The 13,337-nt window shown below is 41.7% G+C and overlaps 1 protein-coding gene across 3 annotated transcripts in view; it reads left to right on the top strand.

Annotated features, from left to right (window-relative positions):
* The window catches only part of AJAP1 (adherens junctions associated protein 1), a 185,560-nt gene that overhangs the window by 134,928 nt on the left and 37,295 nt on the right, over window positions 1-13,337 (top strand). Inside the window, exon 4 of one of the 3 annotated variants that reach the window (XR_012236418.1) lies at window positions 3,051-3,183. The exons of 1 other annotated variant lie outside the window; for it this stretch is intronic. Coding sequence is in view for 1 of the 2 variants with exons in the window: in XM_073603694.1 (XP_073459795.1) it covers window positions 3,019-3,076 (58 nt within the window). In the remaining variant the exon portion in view is untranslated. Of the gene's footprint in view, window positions 1-3,018; window positions 3,184-13,337 lie in introns of those variants that run through there. One more of the 3 variants, XM_073603694.1, reaches the window with a different exon arrangement.

The following is a 13,337-nucleotide window of genomic DNA, read 5'->3' as shown; positions in this document are numbered from 1 at the left end:
TGGACCCGTAAAGTTATCTTATTGGTATCTTATCTTATCTTATCTTAGTTATCTTATCTGAAGGTATTGATGTAGGTGATCTGGTTCCTGGGCAGGAGGCTTCCAAAAGCCAGCTGCTAACAAGACCTGTGGTTGTGATCATGCTAGAAGAAAAACCATTGAGCCCTGATTCACATGTCAAATCGCATGCCAAAAGCTATTGCGGCAATGGCCCCGTCCGAATCGGTGCGATGCCGCATCTGCGGTGCCGCGCCAATTCCCAAAAGTAGTTACTGCACTACTTTTGGTGACTTCGGGGTGCGATTTCAATAGACATCTGTTCAGAAACCCGCCCAGATGTCTCTGAAAATCGCCCCCCCCCCCCCCCCCCAAGTCGGAACTGACATGCGGGAATTAAATTGTGCAAATTCAGCTGAACTCACATGATTTAATTCCCACTGTCAGTGTGAACCCGGACTAAAGGTCTAAGTCACTTCTAGACCATTTGTATTGTTTTCAATCCCAAGCCCCGATGAAGGGGTGGTTTTGGATCCCCAAAGTGCATTAGATACTTTTTTGATGGTCCCCCCTGACCTTCATTGGAATAAAGTTGTATCCGGATCTTTTACCAGTGGTGTGGCTCTTCAGTTTACATTTCTGTTATATTTAGATTTTAGTCAGCAAGTAAAGTATCAAGATTTTTTTTTAATTAAAAGTTCCAACGTGTTTTCGGGAGGTTCCAGAAGACCCCTTCTTCGGGGCTCAGAACCTGAGAGCTGCTGGATTGGGGCCAGTGATTGCTTGGGTGATATCACCTATATTAAAAGGGGGAACTGTAAGGAGCTGTCTAGCACTCTATTCATATGTACATATATGTACCAAAACAGGTAGCTATCAGAGAATTCTTCTAACCTCCTGAGCCCTGAAGGAGAGGGAGTTAGGGCCCCTGAAACACATTAAAAATACTACCCGATACTTTACTTGCTCACTAACCTACCAATCTGGTGCTCCAAGTTTTGAGTTGATGTCCACTCCAACAGCAGCCATGGTTTGTTAGGTGTAGTCTACTAAGCCTCTTTCATACACAGGATTTTGCCATATATTATCTAGATCAGCCTTTCTCAACCTTTTTACCCCAGAGGAACCCCTAAAAATATGTTTGATGTCTCTGGGAACCCTTATAATAAAACCAATTCATTAGGGGTCCATGGGAAAAATGTCCCTTACATCGGTGGCCAGTAGGAAGAATACAACTATTACAGGCAGCTAAAAAGATCATTGGTGTTATATTGCTGGCTTTGCAAAGTGGTGTTGGTCCTGGAACTATGCAAATAGGATCAAATGGAAGGTCAATCAGCAGCAGCTCAAGGAACCCTGGTAAAACAAATTCATTGTGGTCCAATGGGAAAAATGTCCCTTACATTGGTGATCATTAGTTTGAGCTAGAGACCATGCTAGACCTGTAGAATGGTCCATGATAGATACTAAATGATGATGGTGTTGATCTCCTCTTGGAGATATGGGTTGCTACCTTGCTGGTACGACAGAGATGTGGCTTCAGCTGAGAAGATACTTGCGTAAACAGAGAAGAACATCTGGTGTCTAGAATAAGGAAACTCTTTCTGAAGAATATAATTGTTTATTGGAGGTACATGTTTTACCTCCAATGAACAATTATATTCTTCATCAAGAGTTTCCTTAGTCTGGACACCGGGTGCTCCTCTGTCCTTACTCAAGTATTGGTGGTCATTAGGAAGACTGCAATCCTTACAGTGTTGGCCCAGGAACTATGTATTTACTATAAAATGGAACGCTAATTAGCCACAACTCAAGGAACCCCATGGAAACATCTGGAAGAACCTCAGGATTCAATGGAACCCTGGTTGAGAATGGTCGATCTAGATCAGTGGTCTCCAAACCGTGGCCCAGGGACCAGATGCGGCTCTTTGCTTGCTGTCTGGCTCTTGGGGCACTATTTCATTCACTGACCCCAATGAAGGGGCACTATTCCTCCCACTGACACCAATGATGGGGCACTATTCCTCACAATGACACCAACAATTGGGCCCAATTTTTTATTTTTTTTTGAAAGCCCATGGCGTGTGAAACACACTCAAAAACTTCACCCAGTTCCAAAAAAGTGCACACACATAGGGAGTAAAACACAGAAAAGCGCAACGGGTGTACACAGAGGGCCTTGCCCTGGTCCCCCGGTGCGTGAGGCTCCAGACGGGGACTGGGGTACTTTACACTTGGTCCATCTGGCCAAAACCAGACGGACCCCTTTCTCTGGAGGGTCTGCCAAAACAGACCCACCCAAGTACTCGGTGGGGCTCCCCCGAAGGGAGACCCCATGAGAGAGGGCGAACTAAGCCAGAATGACATGTACACCCCCTCCCAAGACTTCCAGGGTAGGCCCAAGGACCTACACCGTACCAGTCATACGTGCAAAAACGTGTACAAACATAAAAATACAAAAAAAGGGGCAATTGGACCAAATGGCACCAACGAAGGGGCACAATTCCTCCCATTATCACCAACTATGGGGCACAATTCCTCCCAAAGACACCAAAGAAGTGTTTTTTCCCCACTGATGTCAGGACCTCTTCTACTCCCAATGGCCACAGACTGAAGCCCCCTGATCCAGATCAACCCTAGGGATCCAGCACTACCATTTACCTAATTTTGTGAGAAAATAATTAATAACTGATACATGAATCCCAACACGTCTGCTCCACAGCATAGAAAATGTCTACATAACTACATAACTTATGGGAAAAAAAGCAACAGAATCACATTACTTTAAAAAAAAACAAAAAAAAAACAAAAAAAAAACATTGTTTGTTACTTTATGTGCCTTGAAAATTTGAATAATGTACTATGTGCCTTTGAAAATTGGAACCAAAAAAAAAAAAAATTAGATATATGAAAAGAGGCCAGCTTGTCAATAAAGCATTGGTTTAGAGCATGTTTCTTTTAATTAGCTATTTTTTTTGCAGCAGGCCTGACTAGGCTTGCTTGTTTTGTGTTACGTACCAGCACGCGCAAGCCCTCTTTTCTGCTCGCTGCAGACCTACTTCCTCTGATCGGCACCTAATTCCTGTGGCCTTTGTGTCTGAGAAATGGTTTGAAATCTCCTGCTGACTGGCTGAAGTCTGTTTTTCTTCCTTGAGGGCAGGGCAGACGCCATGTTTCAGTTTACTGGTACGTACTGCTTTTTTTTTTTTTTCTTTTTTTTTAGAAAGTTTTTAACCCCAAAAAAAAAAAAAATATTGCACCACACAGCCTTTGACTGTTTTTGTGAAAGCATTTATGTAAAAAAGAAATTAATGACGGGAAGTAGCCACTTGTGAACTGAACTAATGTATTAGCGACCATGTTTTATCCTGCTTGGTGATGGCTGCTCGTTCCTGGTCAATTGATAAGCTGGCTGATGGTTCCTCCCTTAAAAAAGGCTCTGCTACGTCTACTGCAGGTATAAAGTAAAAGCCCCCCCAGAGGAGCATGTATCTGGAGCCGCATCCCAAGCCTTTCTTGGTTAGATCCTCTCTGGTTTTTCGACACCTCTGGGTGGTATCGTAGCTTCTATCTAAGCATTGCCTCCCACACATTTCTAATGGCCTAGCTCTATGATTGGGAGCCTCGTTGGCTAATATGAATGTGCAGGAGGCAAGAAGGGGCGGGCAAGTTTTGGCACTTTGATGAGGTGACGGAGCTTTAACTGCCTTGAAAAGAGTCCAAAAGGTGTTGTGTTCAACTAAATAGTTCAATAAAAGTCTGTGAGCCCACCCACTTTTTTCCAGCCCCCTTCACCGGGGCTTAGAAAAAAGTGGGTGGGCTCACAGACTTTTATTGAACTATTTATTGAACTATTATTGAACTGCTCTGTCACGAGCGATCGCGGGTGGCCGCCGGACATCACGGCAGCTGGGCATGCGCATCGGCTCCTCCCCTATACCACCGGGAAGCCGAGGATGTCATATGATGCCCGCCCAGGATGAGAGATCACATCTGCGGACATCATATGACAATGGACGGGATGGGAAGTGGTTAAATACAAATGTCTTGTGGGACTAGTCGCCATGCTTCACAGCAGCAGGTGGTTGATGGCAAGCATCAAAAGACTAACTTCATAGCTTTCTCCCTTACAGTCCATTTAATATTATTCAAGACCTGATGAAGGGGGATATTGAGAGCCCCGAAACACATTGGTTATGTTCAAATACTTTTATTGGACTATTTAAAGCGGAAATAAACCCAATGATTTAGCACATGCCGGGAATGTAACTGTCACATTGATTGTGCTCTCCACCAAACTGTCAAACCAAACCAATATAACAGGAGGAATGTCCATGTGTCACACAGTGTAACAAAACCCATAGTAAGAGGATGAATGGCAGCCTCGGCCTGGACGAAACGCATTGGGAGCGTGGCCATTTATCCTCTTACCATGGGTTTTGTTACGATGTACAGCACATGTACATTCCTCCTGCAATGTTAATAGTAATACATATTTATTCCATTAAATAGTCAATTAAAAGTCTATTTTTATCATTATTATTATTATTATTTTTAATAAGAAGAATAGGAATAATAATAATAAGAAGAAGAAGAATAGGAATACAAATAAATGTTTATTCCTTTAAATAATCAATTGAAAGTCTATTGTATTGTTATTATAATTACATATTTATTCTATTAAATAGTCTGTTAAAAGTCTATATTATTATTATTATTATTATTATTATTATATAGTAATAATATATTTATTCCATTAAATAGTCCATTAAAAGTCTATTATTACTATTTATATTATTATTATTAATAATAATAATATTATTATTATTATTAAGAAGAAGAATAACAATAGGAATAATAGAAATAAGAAAAAGAATAGGAATAAGAATAAATATTTATTCCATTAAATAATCAATTGCAAGTCTACTATTATTATTATTTATATTTATTCAATTAAATAGTCCCTTAAACGTCTATATTATTATTATTATATAGTAATAATATATTTATTTCATTAAATAGTCCCTTAAAAGTCTATCATTATTATTATTATTTTTATTTATCATCATCATAATATAAAATATTATTTATACAAGATAAATGTTGGACCCTCACCTTTAAGGGTGGCAGGTCCACTATCTTGTCAGCTTCTGAATTTTTAGGCTCTTCTACATGGGAGCCACCTACCAAGTGCTAACACTCCACATTACAGCATGGGAGCAGACATGTGTAGGCACTCCAGTTCCACCTGTTCATCTTCTCTACTGCACTTTATACCTGCAGCATTTTTTTTTAACTTCATTATCAGTGTCTTTTTAAGGTGAACCTTTTGCTACATTTAAAAATTGAGATGTAAATTATGAGCAGGCACCGGAAGACACCTGCTGTTTCCTGCTAATAACCAGAAATAATATTTGGATGATCATATCTGATTTGGGTTCCCCCAGGGTCCGACTTCCTCTGACATCATGGCTAAGTCCCGCCAAATGCCATTCTAGTGTCCAATGAGAATGCATCAATGGCCAGTAGAGGTGCTCTCAAAGGAGGATGGCAGTTGGTAGAGCATAACCATTAAGGCAGGGGAGTTCAGATTCTGGTACGCCAGTGAAACAAAATCAGAGAGGGACACAGAAAATACTTTCTGGCACCACAAGATGCCAACAGAAGGCATCTTGTGGTGCCTGCTTTTGGGCAGGGCTTTAACCTCTAAACTTTAAAATGAAGATCACGTTAACTTTAAGATGACCATCTCTTGGGGGATAGGTGACATCCCTTTGTAGATGTAGATGAAGCACAGGTTAACTTTAAGATGACCATCTCTTGGGGGATAGGTGACATCCCTTTGTAGATGTAGATGAAGCACAGGTTCACTTTACCATGGCCATCCTTTGGGGGATAGGTGACATCCCTTTGTAGATGTAGATGAAGCACAGGTTCACTTAACCATGGCCATCTCTTGGGGGATAGGTGGCATCCCTTTGTAGATGTAGATGAAGCAGAAGTTCACTTTACCATGGCCATCTCTTGGGGGATAGGTGACATCCCTTTGTAGATGTAGATGAAGCACAGGTTAACTTTAAGATGACCATCTCTTGGGGGATAGGTGACATCCCTTTGTAGATGTAGATGAAGCACAGGTTCACTTTACCATGGCCATCCTTTGGGGGATAGGTGACATCCCTTTGTAGATGTAGATGAAGCACAGGTTCACTTAACCGTGGCCATCTCTTGGGGGATAGGTGGCATCCCTTTGTAGATGTAGATGAAGCAGAAGTTCACTTTACCATGGCCATCTCTTGGGGGATAGGTGACATCCCTTTGTAGATGTAGATGAAGCACAGGTTCACTTTACCATGGCCATCTCTTGGGGGATAGATTACATCCCTTTGTAGCTGTAGATGAAGCACAGGTTCACTTTACGATGGCCATCTCTTGGGGGATAGGTGACATCCTTTGTAGATGTAGATGAAGCACAGGTTCACTTTACCATGGCCAACTCTTGGGGGATAGGTGACATCCCTTTGTAGATGTAGATCAAGCACAGGTTCACTTTACGATGGCCATCTTTTGGGGGATAGGTGACATCCCTTTGTAGATGTAGATGAAGCACAGGTTCACTTTACGATGGCCATCTCTTGGGGGATAGATTACATCCCTTTGTAGATGTAGATGAAGCACAGGTTCACTTTACGATGGCCATCTCTTGGGGGATAGGTGACATCCTTTGTAGATGTAGATGAAGCACAGGTTCACTTTATGATGGCCATCTCTTGGGGGATAGGTGACATCCCTTTGTAGATGTAGATGAAGCACAGGTTCACTTTACCATGGCCATCTCTTGGGGGATAGGTGACATCCCTTTGTAGATGTAGATGAAGCACAGGTTCACTTACAATGGCCATCTCTTGGGGGATAGATTACATCCCTTTGTAGATGTAGATGAACACAGGTTCACTTTACGATGGCCATCTCTTGGGGGATAGGTGACAACCCTTTGTAGATGAAGCACAGGCCATCTCTTAGTGGATAGGTAGATCCTTCATATATCTGTCATATGACTAGATTCAAACAAAGTCATAAACCTGAGTTTTTGGTTCAACTCACTCAATATCTGCCTCCTTTCCCTAGTGATAGCGTGTCCTATCATAGACCAAACCAATTTTTTGGTTCCTAATGCTCCTGTGAGGTTGCTAATTTCTAGCAAATTGTCAAGCTGCAGATTGGTTCAGGTCGCAAAATGGCTACCTCCTTTATGTATAAATGGCAGGTACAGTTATGATAATTGTGTACTTTATGATATATAGAACTTTTAACCCTGATTATTTTTTTTTCTTATATGTTCCAAGCTATAATGATTTTCACAGTTTACATTATGTACATTTTTATATATTTGTTACAATTTTATGTTTGTAAATTTGTGTATGTGATGTACAGTTTTGATTTTATACGATATGTTTTATATCTTGTGTGGAACCTGCAAAGTCTTACATTGTTCTAAGGAATTTTAAGCATGAAAAGCAAATATCGATTTTTACAAAGGATTGCTAAAAGCATGTTTACTTCCCTTTCCCACCACATACCTTTCACGTAGGACCAGGCTTAAGATCTGTGGCAGGTTGAAAACAGAGTGTTGGTTTGGTGGATTTTAATTTAAAGTGAAGCTATCACAGATCTTGGCAAGTTTAATTGAGAACATCTGGGATAATGTCTAAGCAGAGGTTTCCTTTAGTGAAATATTACATGTAAAACTATAAAGACCAAGCCATACTGTATATAAGTGGAGGACTTCAGTATCATGAGAGCTGTATATGTCAACCAAACCCAATCTATTTTAATGCCTCGACTCTATCCATGAGGGAAGCTATACAGACCAAGACATATATATGTGAATTATGTTAGCTTCTGGAGAGCCTTCTATACCAGGGAAGCCCAATCTATCTTCGTTCCCTAACTCTGACTAGCTGGAAATTATAAAGTCAACTTCAGGAGAGCTGGGTATGCCAGAGACACCTGTTCTGTTTTATGCCCCACCTCTACCCAAGAAGAAAATATAAAGACCAATAAGCAAATGGGGTGAACTTCAGGAAAGCTGGGAATACCAGGGAAGGCTAATTTGTTTATTGCCGCATCTCTTCCAAGGAGAAAAACCAAAAGGACCAAGCCCTATGTAAGTAAATGAGGTCAACTTCAGGAGACCTGGGTATACTAGGGAAGCCTGCTTGTTTAATGCTCTACCTCTGCCCAAGACATAAACCAAGTCCTAAATAAATTGATGATGCCAACTTCATGGGATCTGCGTGCTCCAGGAAAGACAGATCTGTTTCATGGCCCACCTGTACCCAAGAAGAAAAGTATGAAGACCAATTCATATATAAGCAAACAGGGTGAACTTCAGGAAAGCTAGGTATACCAGGGAAGCCTGATTTGTGTTATACCCACACCTCTTCTCAAGAGAGAAACTGCAATAACCACACTCTATATAAGTAAATGAAATCAAGCTTAGGAGAGCTGGTTGCTCCAGCGAATCCTGACCTGTTTTATGCCCCACCTCTGTTCAAGAAGGAAAATATAAAGACCAATTCATATGTACACCAAGTAAACTTCAAGAAACCAAAAGGACCAAGCCATATGTAAATTAATAAGGTCAAATTCAGGAGAGCATGTGTTACGTCAGATTAGGCAACCCATTCAGATTTTGTAACTGAAGTAAGCGGACATCATGTTACACCCACTGGAGTCTTGCATTTCAAACTCAGCTTATATAGTGAAATACAGGATTTTGAAATCCGTCAGACTGATGTTGAATTGTAAAAGCAGCAGTGTTCTGTCAGATTAGCAAACCTGTGAGATCAGCAGGCTTGCCGCTGCTTTTAAAATTCAATATCTAAACTGTCAGACGGATTTTTAAATACTGTATTTCACTATATAAGCTCAGTTTACTGTTAAAAATAAGTGTGAAATGCAAAACTCCAGGGGGTGTGACGAGATGTCCGCTTGCCACCTTCTCACTGTATCCTTACTGTGGACGAGTGCAGGGTGTAGCAAGATGGTGGCGAATGAACATCACTTCTGTTACAAAATCTGACGAAACACTGGCTATACCAGGGGAGCCTGATCTGTTTAATGCCCCACCTCTGCCCAAGAGAGAACCAATAGGGAGCAAGCCCCATATAAATAAATTAGTTCAACTTCACGAGAGCTGGGTATTCCTGGGAAGGCTCTTCCTAAGAAAAAAAATATCAAAACCAATTCATATATAAGTAAATTATGTGAACTTCAGGAAAGCTCGGTATAACAGGGAAGTTGATTTATTTAATGCCTCTCTTCAGCCAAGGAGAGAAACCATAAGGACCAAGCCAATGAGGCCAATTTCAGGATAACTGTACATGTCAGCCAAGCCTGATCTATCGTTATGCTGTGCCTCTCCACAAGAGACAACCCATAAAAACCAAGACGTGTATACGTAAATTCATATATAAGCAATCGGGTGAACTTCAGGAAAGCTGGGTTGTACCAGGGAAGCCTGATTTGTGCAATTCCTTACCTCTTCCCTAGAGAGAAACCAAAATGACCAAGCCCTATGTAAGTAAAGTCAGTTTCTGGAGAGCTGGGTATACCAGGAAGGTCTGACCTGTTTAATGTCCCACCTCTGCCCAAGAGAGAAAACATATGGAGGAAACCCTATATAAATAAATGAGGGCAACTTCATGAGAGCTTGGTATTTCTTGGAAGTCTGAATCTGTTTCATGCCCCACCTCTTACCAAGTAAAAAAATATGAAAACCAATCCATATAATGTATAAGTAAATGATGTGAGCTTTGGGAAAGCCGGGCATGCCAGGGAAGCACAATCTGGTTTATTCCTCACTTCTTCTTAAGAGAGAAACCAAAAGGATCAAGCCCTGTGTAAGTAAATGAGCTCAGCTTCAGAAGAGCTGGGTATACCAGGGAAGCCTCATCTGAGTAATACCCCACCTCTGCCCAAGAGAGAATCCATATGGACCAAGTGGTGTATAAATAAATGAAGTCAGCTCTATGAGATCTATGTATTCCAGGGAAGCCTAATCTGTTTCATGCCCCACCTGTACCCAAAAAGAAAATGATAAAGACCAATTCATGTGAGCTAGGTATTCCAGGGAGGGCTCTTCCAAAAAAAAAATATATAAAATCAATTCATATATAAGTAAATGATGTGAACTTAAGGAAAGCTTGGTATACCAGGGAAGTCTGATCTGTTTAATGCCCCACCTCTGCCGAAGAGAGAAACCATAAGAACCAAGCCCTATACAGTATAAGTAAATTAGGTCAACTTCAGGATCACCGTGCATGTCAGCCAAGACTCATCTATCTTCATTATCTACCTCTCCACAAAAGAGAAACCAATAAAAACCAAGCCATGTATAAATATATACATTCATATATAAGCAAATGAGGTGAACTTCAGGAAAGCTAGGTGTAATAGGGAAGCCTGATTTGTTTAATGCCTCACCTCTTCCCAAGAGAGAACCCAAAAGGACCACGTTCTATGTAGGTAAATGTGGTCAATTTTGGGGGAACTGGGTATACCAGGGAAACCTGATATGTTTAATGCCTCACCTCTGCTCAAAACAGAAACCGCAATAACCAAGCTCTATATAAGTAAATGAGGTCAACCTTAGGAGAGCTGATTGCTCCAGCGAATCCTGATCTGTTTCGTGCCCCACCTCTGTCCAAGAAGGAAAATTTAAAGACCAATTCATATATAAGTAAATGGGGTAAACTTCAAGAAACCAAAAGGACCAAGCCATATGTAAATAAATAGGGTCAACTTCAGGAGAGCTGGGTATACCAGGGAAGCCTGATCTGTTTAAAGCCCCACCTCTGCCCAAGAGAGAATCCATATGGACTAAGCCCTATATAAAATATGAGGTCAACATCATGAGAGCTGAGTATTCCAGGGGTGTCTAAACTGTTTCACACCTCACCTCTTCCCAAAGAAGAATTATCAGAATCAATCCATATACCATATATGTAGATAGATGAGATTCAGGAATCTTGGGTATACCAGGGAAGCCTGATCTGTTTAATGCTCCACCTCTGCCAAAGAGATCATCCATATGGACCAAGCCCTATATAAAAACATGAGAACAACTCCAACTTGAGCTGGGTATTCCAGGAAAGCTGGAACTGTTTTATGCCCCACCTCTTTCCAAGAAAAAAAATGATCAAAACCAATCCATATGCTGTATAAGTAAATGATGTGAGCTTGGGGAAGGCTACGGTATACCAGGGAAGCCCTATCTGTTTAATGCTCTACCTCTTCCTAAGAGAGAAACCAAAAGGACCAAGCCCTATGTAAGTAAATGTAGTCAACTTCAGGAGAGCTGGGTATACCAGGGAAACCTGATCTGTTTTATGCCCCACCTCTTCCCAAGAAGAAAACTATAAAGACCAAATCGTATTTGAGCAAATGGGGTGAACTTCAGGAAAGCTGGGTACCTGATATAACATACCAGGTGTGAGGCCGAGGTGCTGAGAGGGTTCCCCTTGAGGATGAGTGCAGCACACCCCTGAAAGTGGTACAGGGAATGCAGTGCTCAAAAAAGCACTGAGGTCTGATGAGCTGATCACCAGAGGGTAGCTAGAACAGGCAGGATGCACCATAGGGCAGGTGTGCTTGGGTGGCACCAGGTGTACTTGGCAATGGAGCAGACCGTGAACAGAACCAAGAGCCAGGCCAGGGGTCATACACGGTAGATCAGCCAGAGATGGATTCAGATAGCAGAACTGGAACAAGCCCGGGGTCATACATGGTTAGCCTGGTAGTCGGTGAGGCAAGCCGACAGTGGGTCAAACGTTATGAAGAAGACAGGAGCAGAGTCAGAAGTACAAGCCAGGAGATCAGAATAAGCAGGTTCAGTAACGGGAGGTCCAAGAGTCAGACTACACAGGAGCACAGGAAACAAGGGGGAGCTGACGATAATCCAGCAATGTAGTGCTCACAGCAGCAGGTTTAAATAGGCCAGTGGGTGAGAGCATCTGCCATACCGTATGCATGTTATTGAGCAAGCGCGTTCGCTTGTGTTTGTGCCGTCGCGCATCTGGGTGCGCCGGTTTGTGCTGTGTGTGCCAATGCGCACGGAAGTTCGCCAGGTGCGTCCATGATGGATATTGGCAACATTGCCAGTTCTTCTATGGCCATTTCCCTAACACCTGATTTGTGGAATGCTTCCCAAGAGGGAAAACCAAAAGGGCAAAGCCCTATATAAATAAATGAGGTCAACCTCATGAGAGGTGGGTATTCCAGGGAAGCCTAATCTGTCCAAGAAGAAAATCATAAATACCAATCCATGTATAAATGGGGTAAACTTCAGGAAAGCTAGATATATACTAGGCAAGTCTACTCTTTTTAATGCCCCTCCTCTGTCAAAAGAGAGAAACCAGAAGGACCAAGCCCTATGCCTTTATATAAGTAAATGTGGACAACGTCAGGATAACTGTGCATGTGAGGGAAGCCTGATCTATCTTGATGCCCTACCTCCCCCATAAAAACCAAACCATGTATACACAAACAGGGTCAACATTAGTGCCTAGTGCTGCTTCAAGGTTTTCAAAATACATTAACTTAGCATTATTCTTCATTGTTTTTTTTTTTTTTTTTTCGTTTTTCCAAATTCATGTTCAACGAATAGCTGAAAAACAAGAAATAAGTTGTTTTCAATACTACAAAATAAATGTTCTTTAGCTTTATACATTGTATCGATGTTACCTCCACAAATGAAAACATCTTACTTATATATTTAGCTCGCTGTTCCGTTAACCATTTTTTGCATCTAACCTTGTTTTTGTGGAGGGAAGTCCATTGTGTACACCAAGGTCAGCTTGTTTGTCTGCTGATTTTTTTGTAATTTACGATGAGTCAGACAAGCATTTATTTGTCGGGTTATGGCTGTATGCACGGCACAATGGGGCTGATTGAGAAGAATGGAGACATGCTTGTTTTGTTTGCTGTTTTTCTCCTTCTGTCAAGGCGTATTTCTTTTTTGTACTTAAGGGTCTAAGAGAAAATCGAGGCGAAGTCTGTGAAATATTACCACCGACATGGAAAGCTAACACTGGCCTCGCGGCAGCAGTCATCATGGCTGCTCAGTTGGCCTACGGAGGATCTGGGATTTCGTCCAAGTTGGTCATGCACACATTTGGCCGTCCCTGAAGGATCCAACTGTTTGGCATCCGGAGCGAAAGCGTGAAATCGCGTAGGAAACAATAGATGCGTTCCTATTATTTGCTGAATATGCCGACAGATGTGGTCCTCTTATGGCCAATTTTTTTTTTTTTTTATCGTGCCCATCCAATATATGG

This window comes from Aquarana catesbeiana, linkage group LG10 (assembly GCF_042186555.1).
Source record: "Aquarana catesbeiana isolate 2022-GZ linkage group LG10, ASM4218655v1, whole genome shotgun sequence".
Classification (NCBI taxonomy): domain Eukaryota; kingdom Metazoa; phylum Chordata; class Amphibia; order Anura; family Ranidae; genus Aquarana; species Aquarana catesbeiana.
Note: the sequence above shows the minus strand (reverse complement) of the source record. Positions and strands in the feature narration are given on the sequence as shown.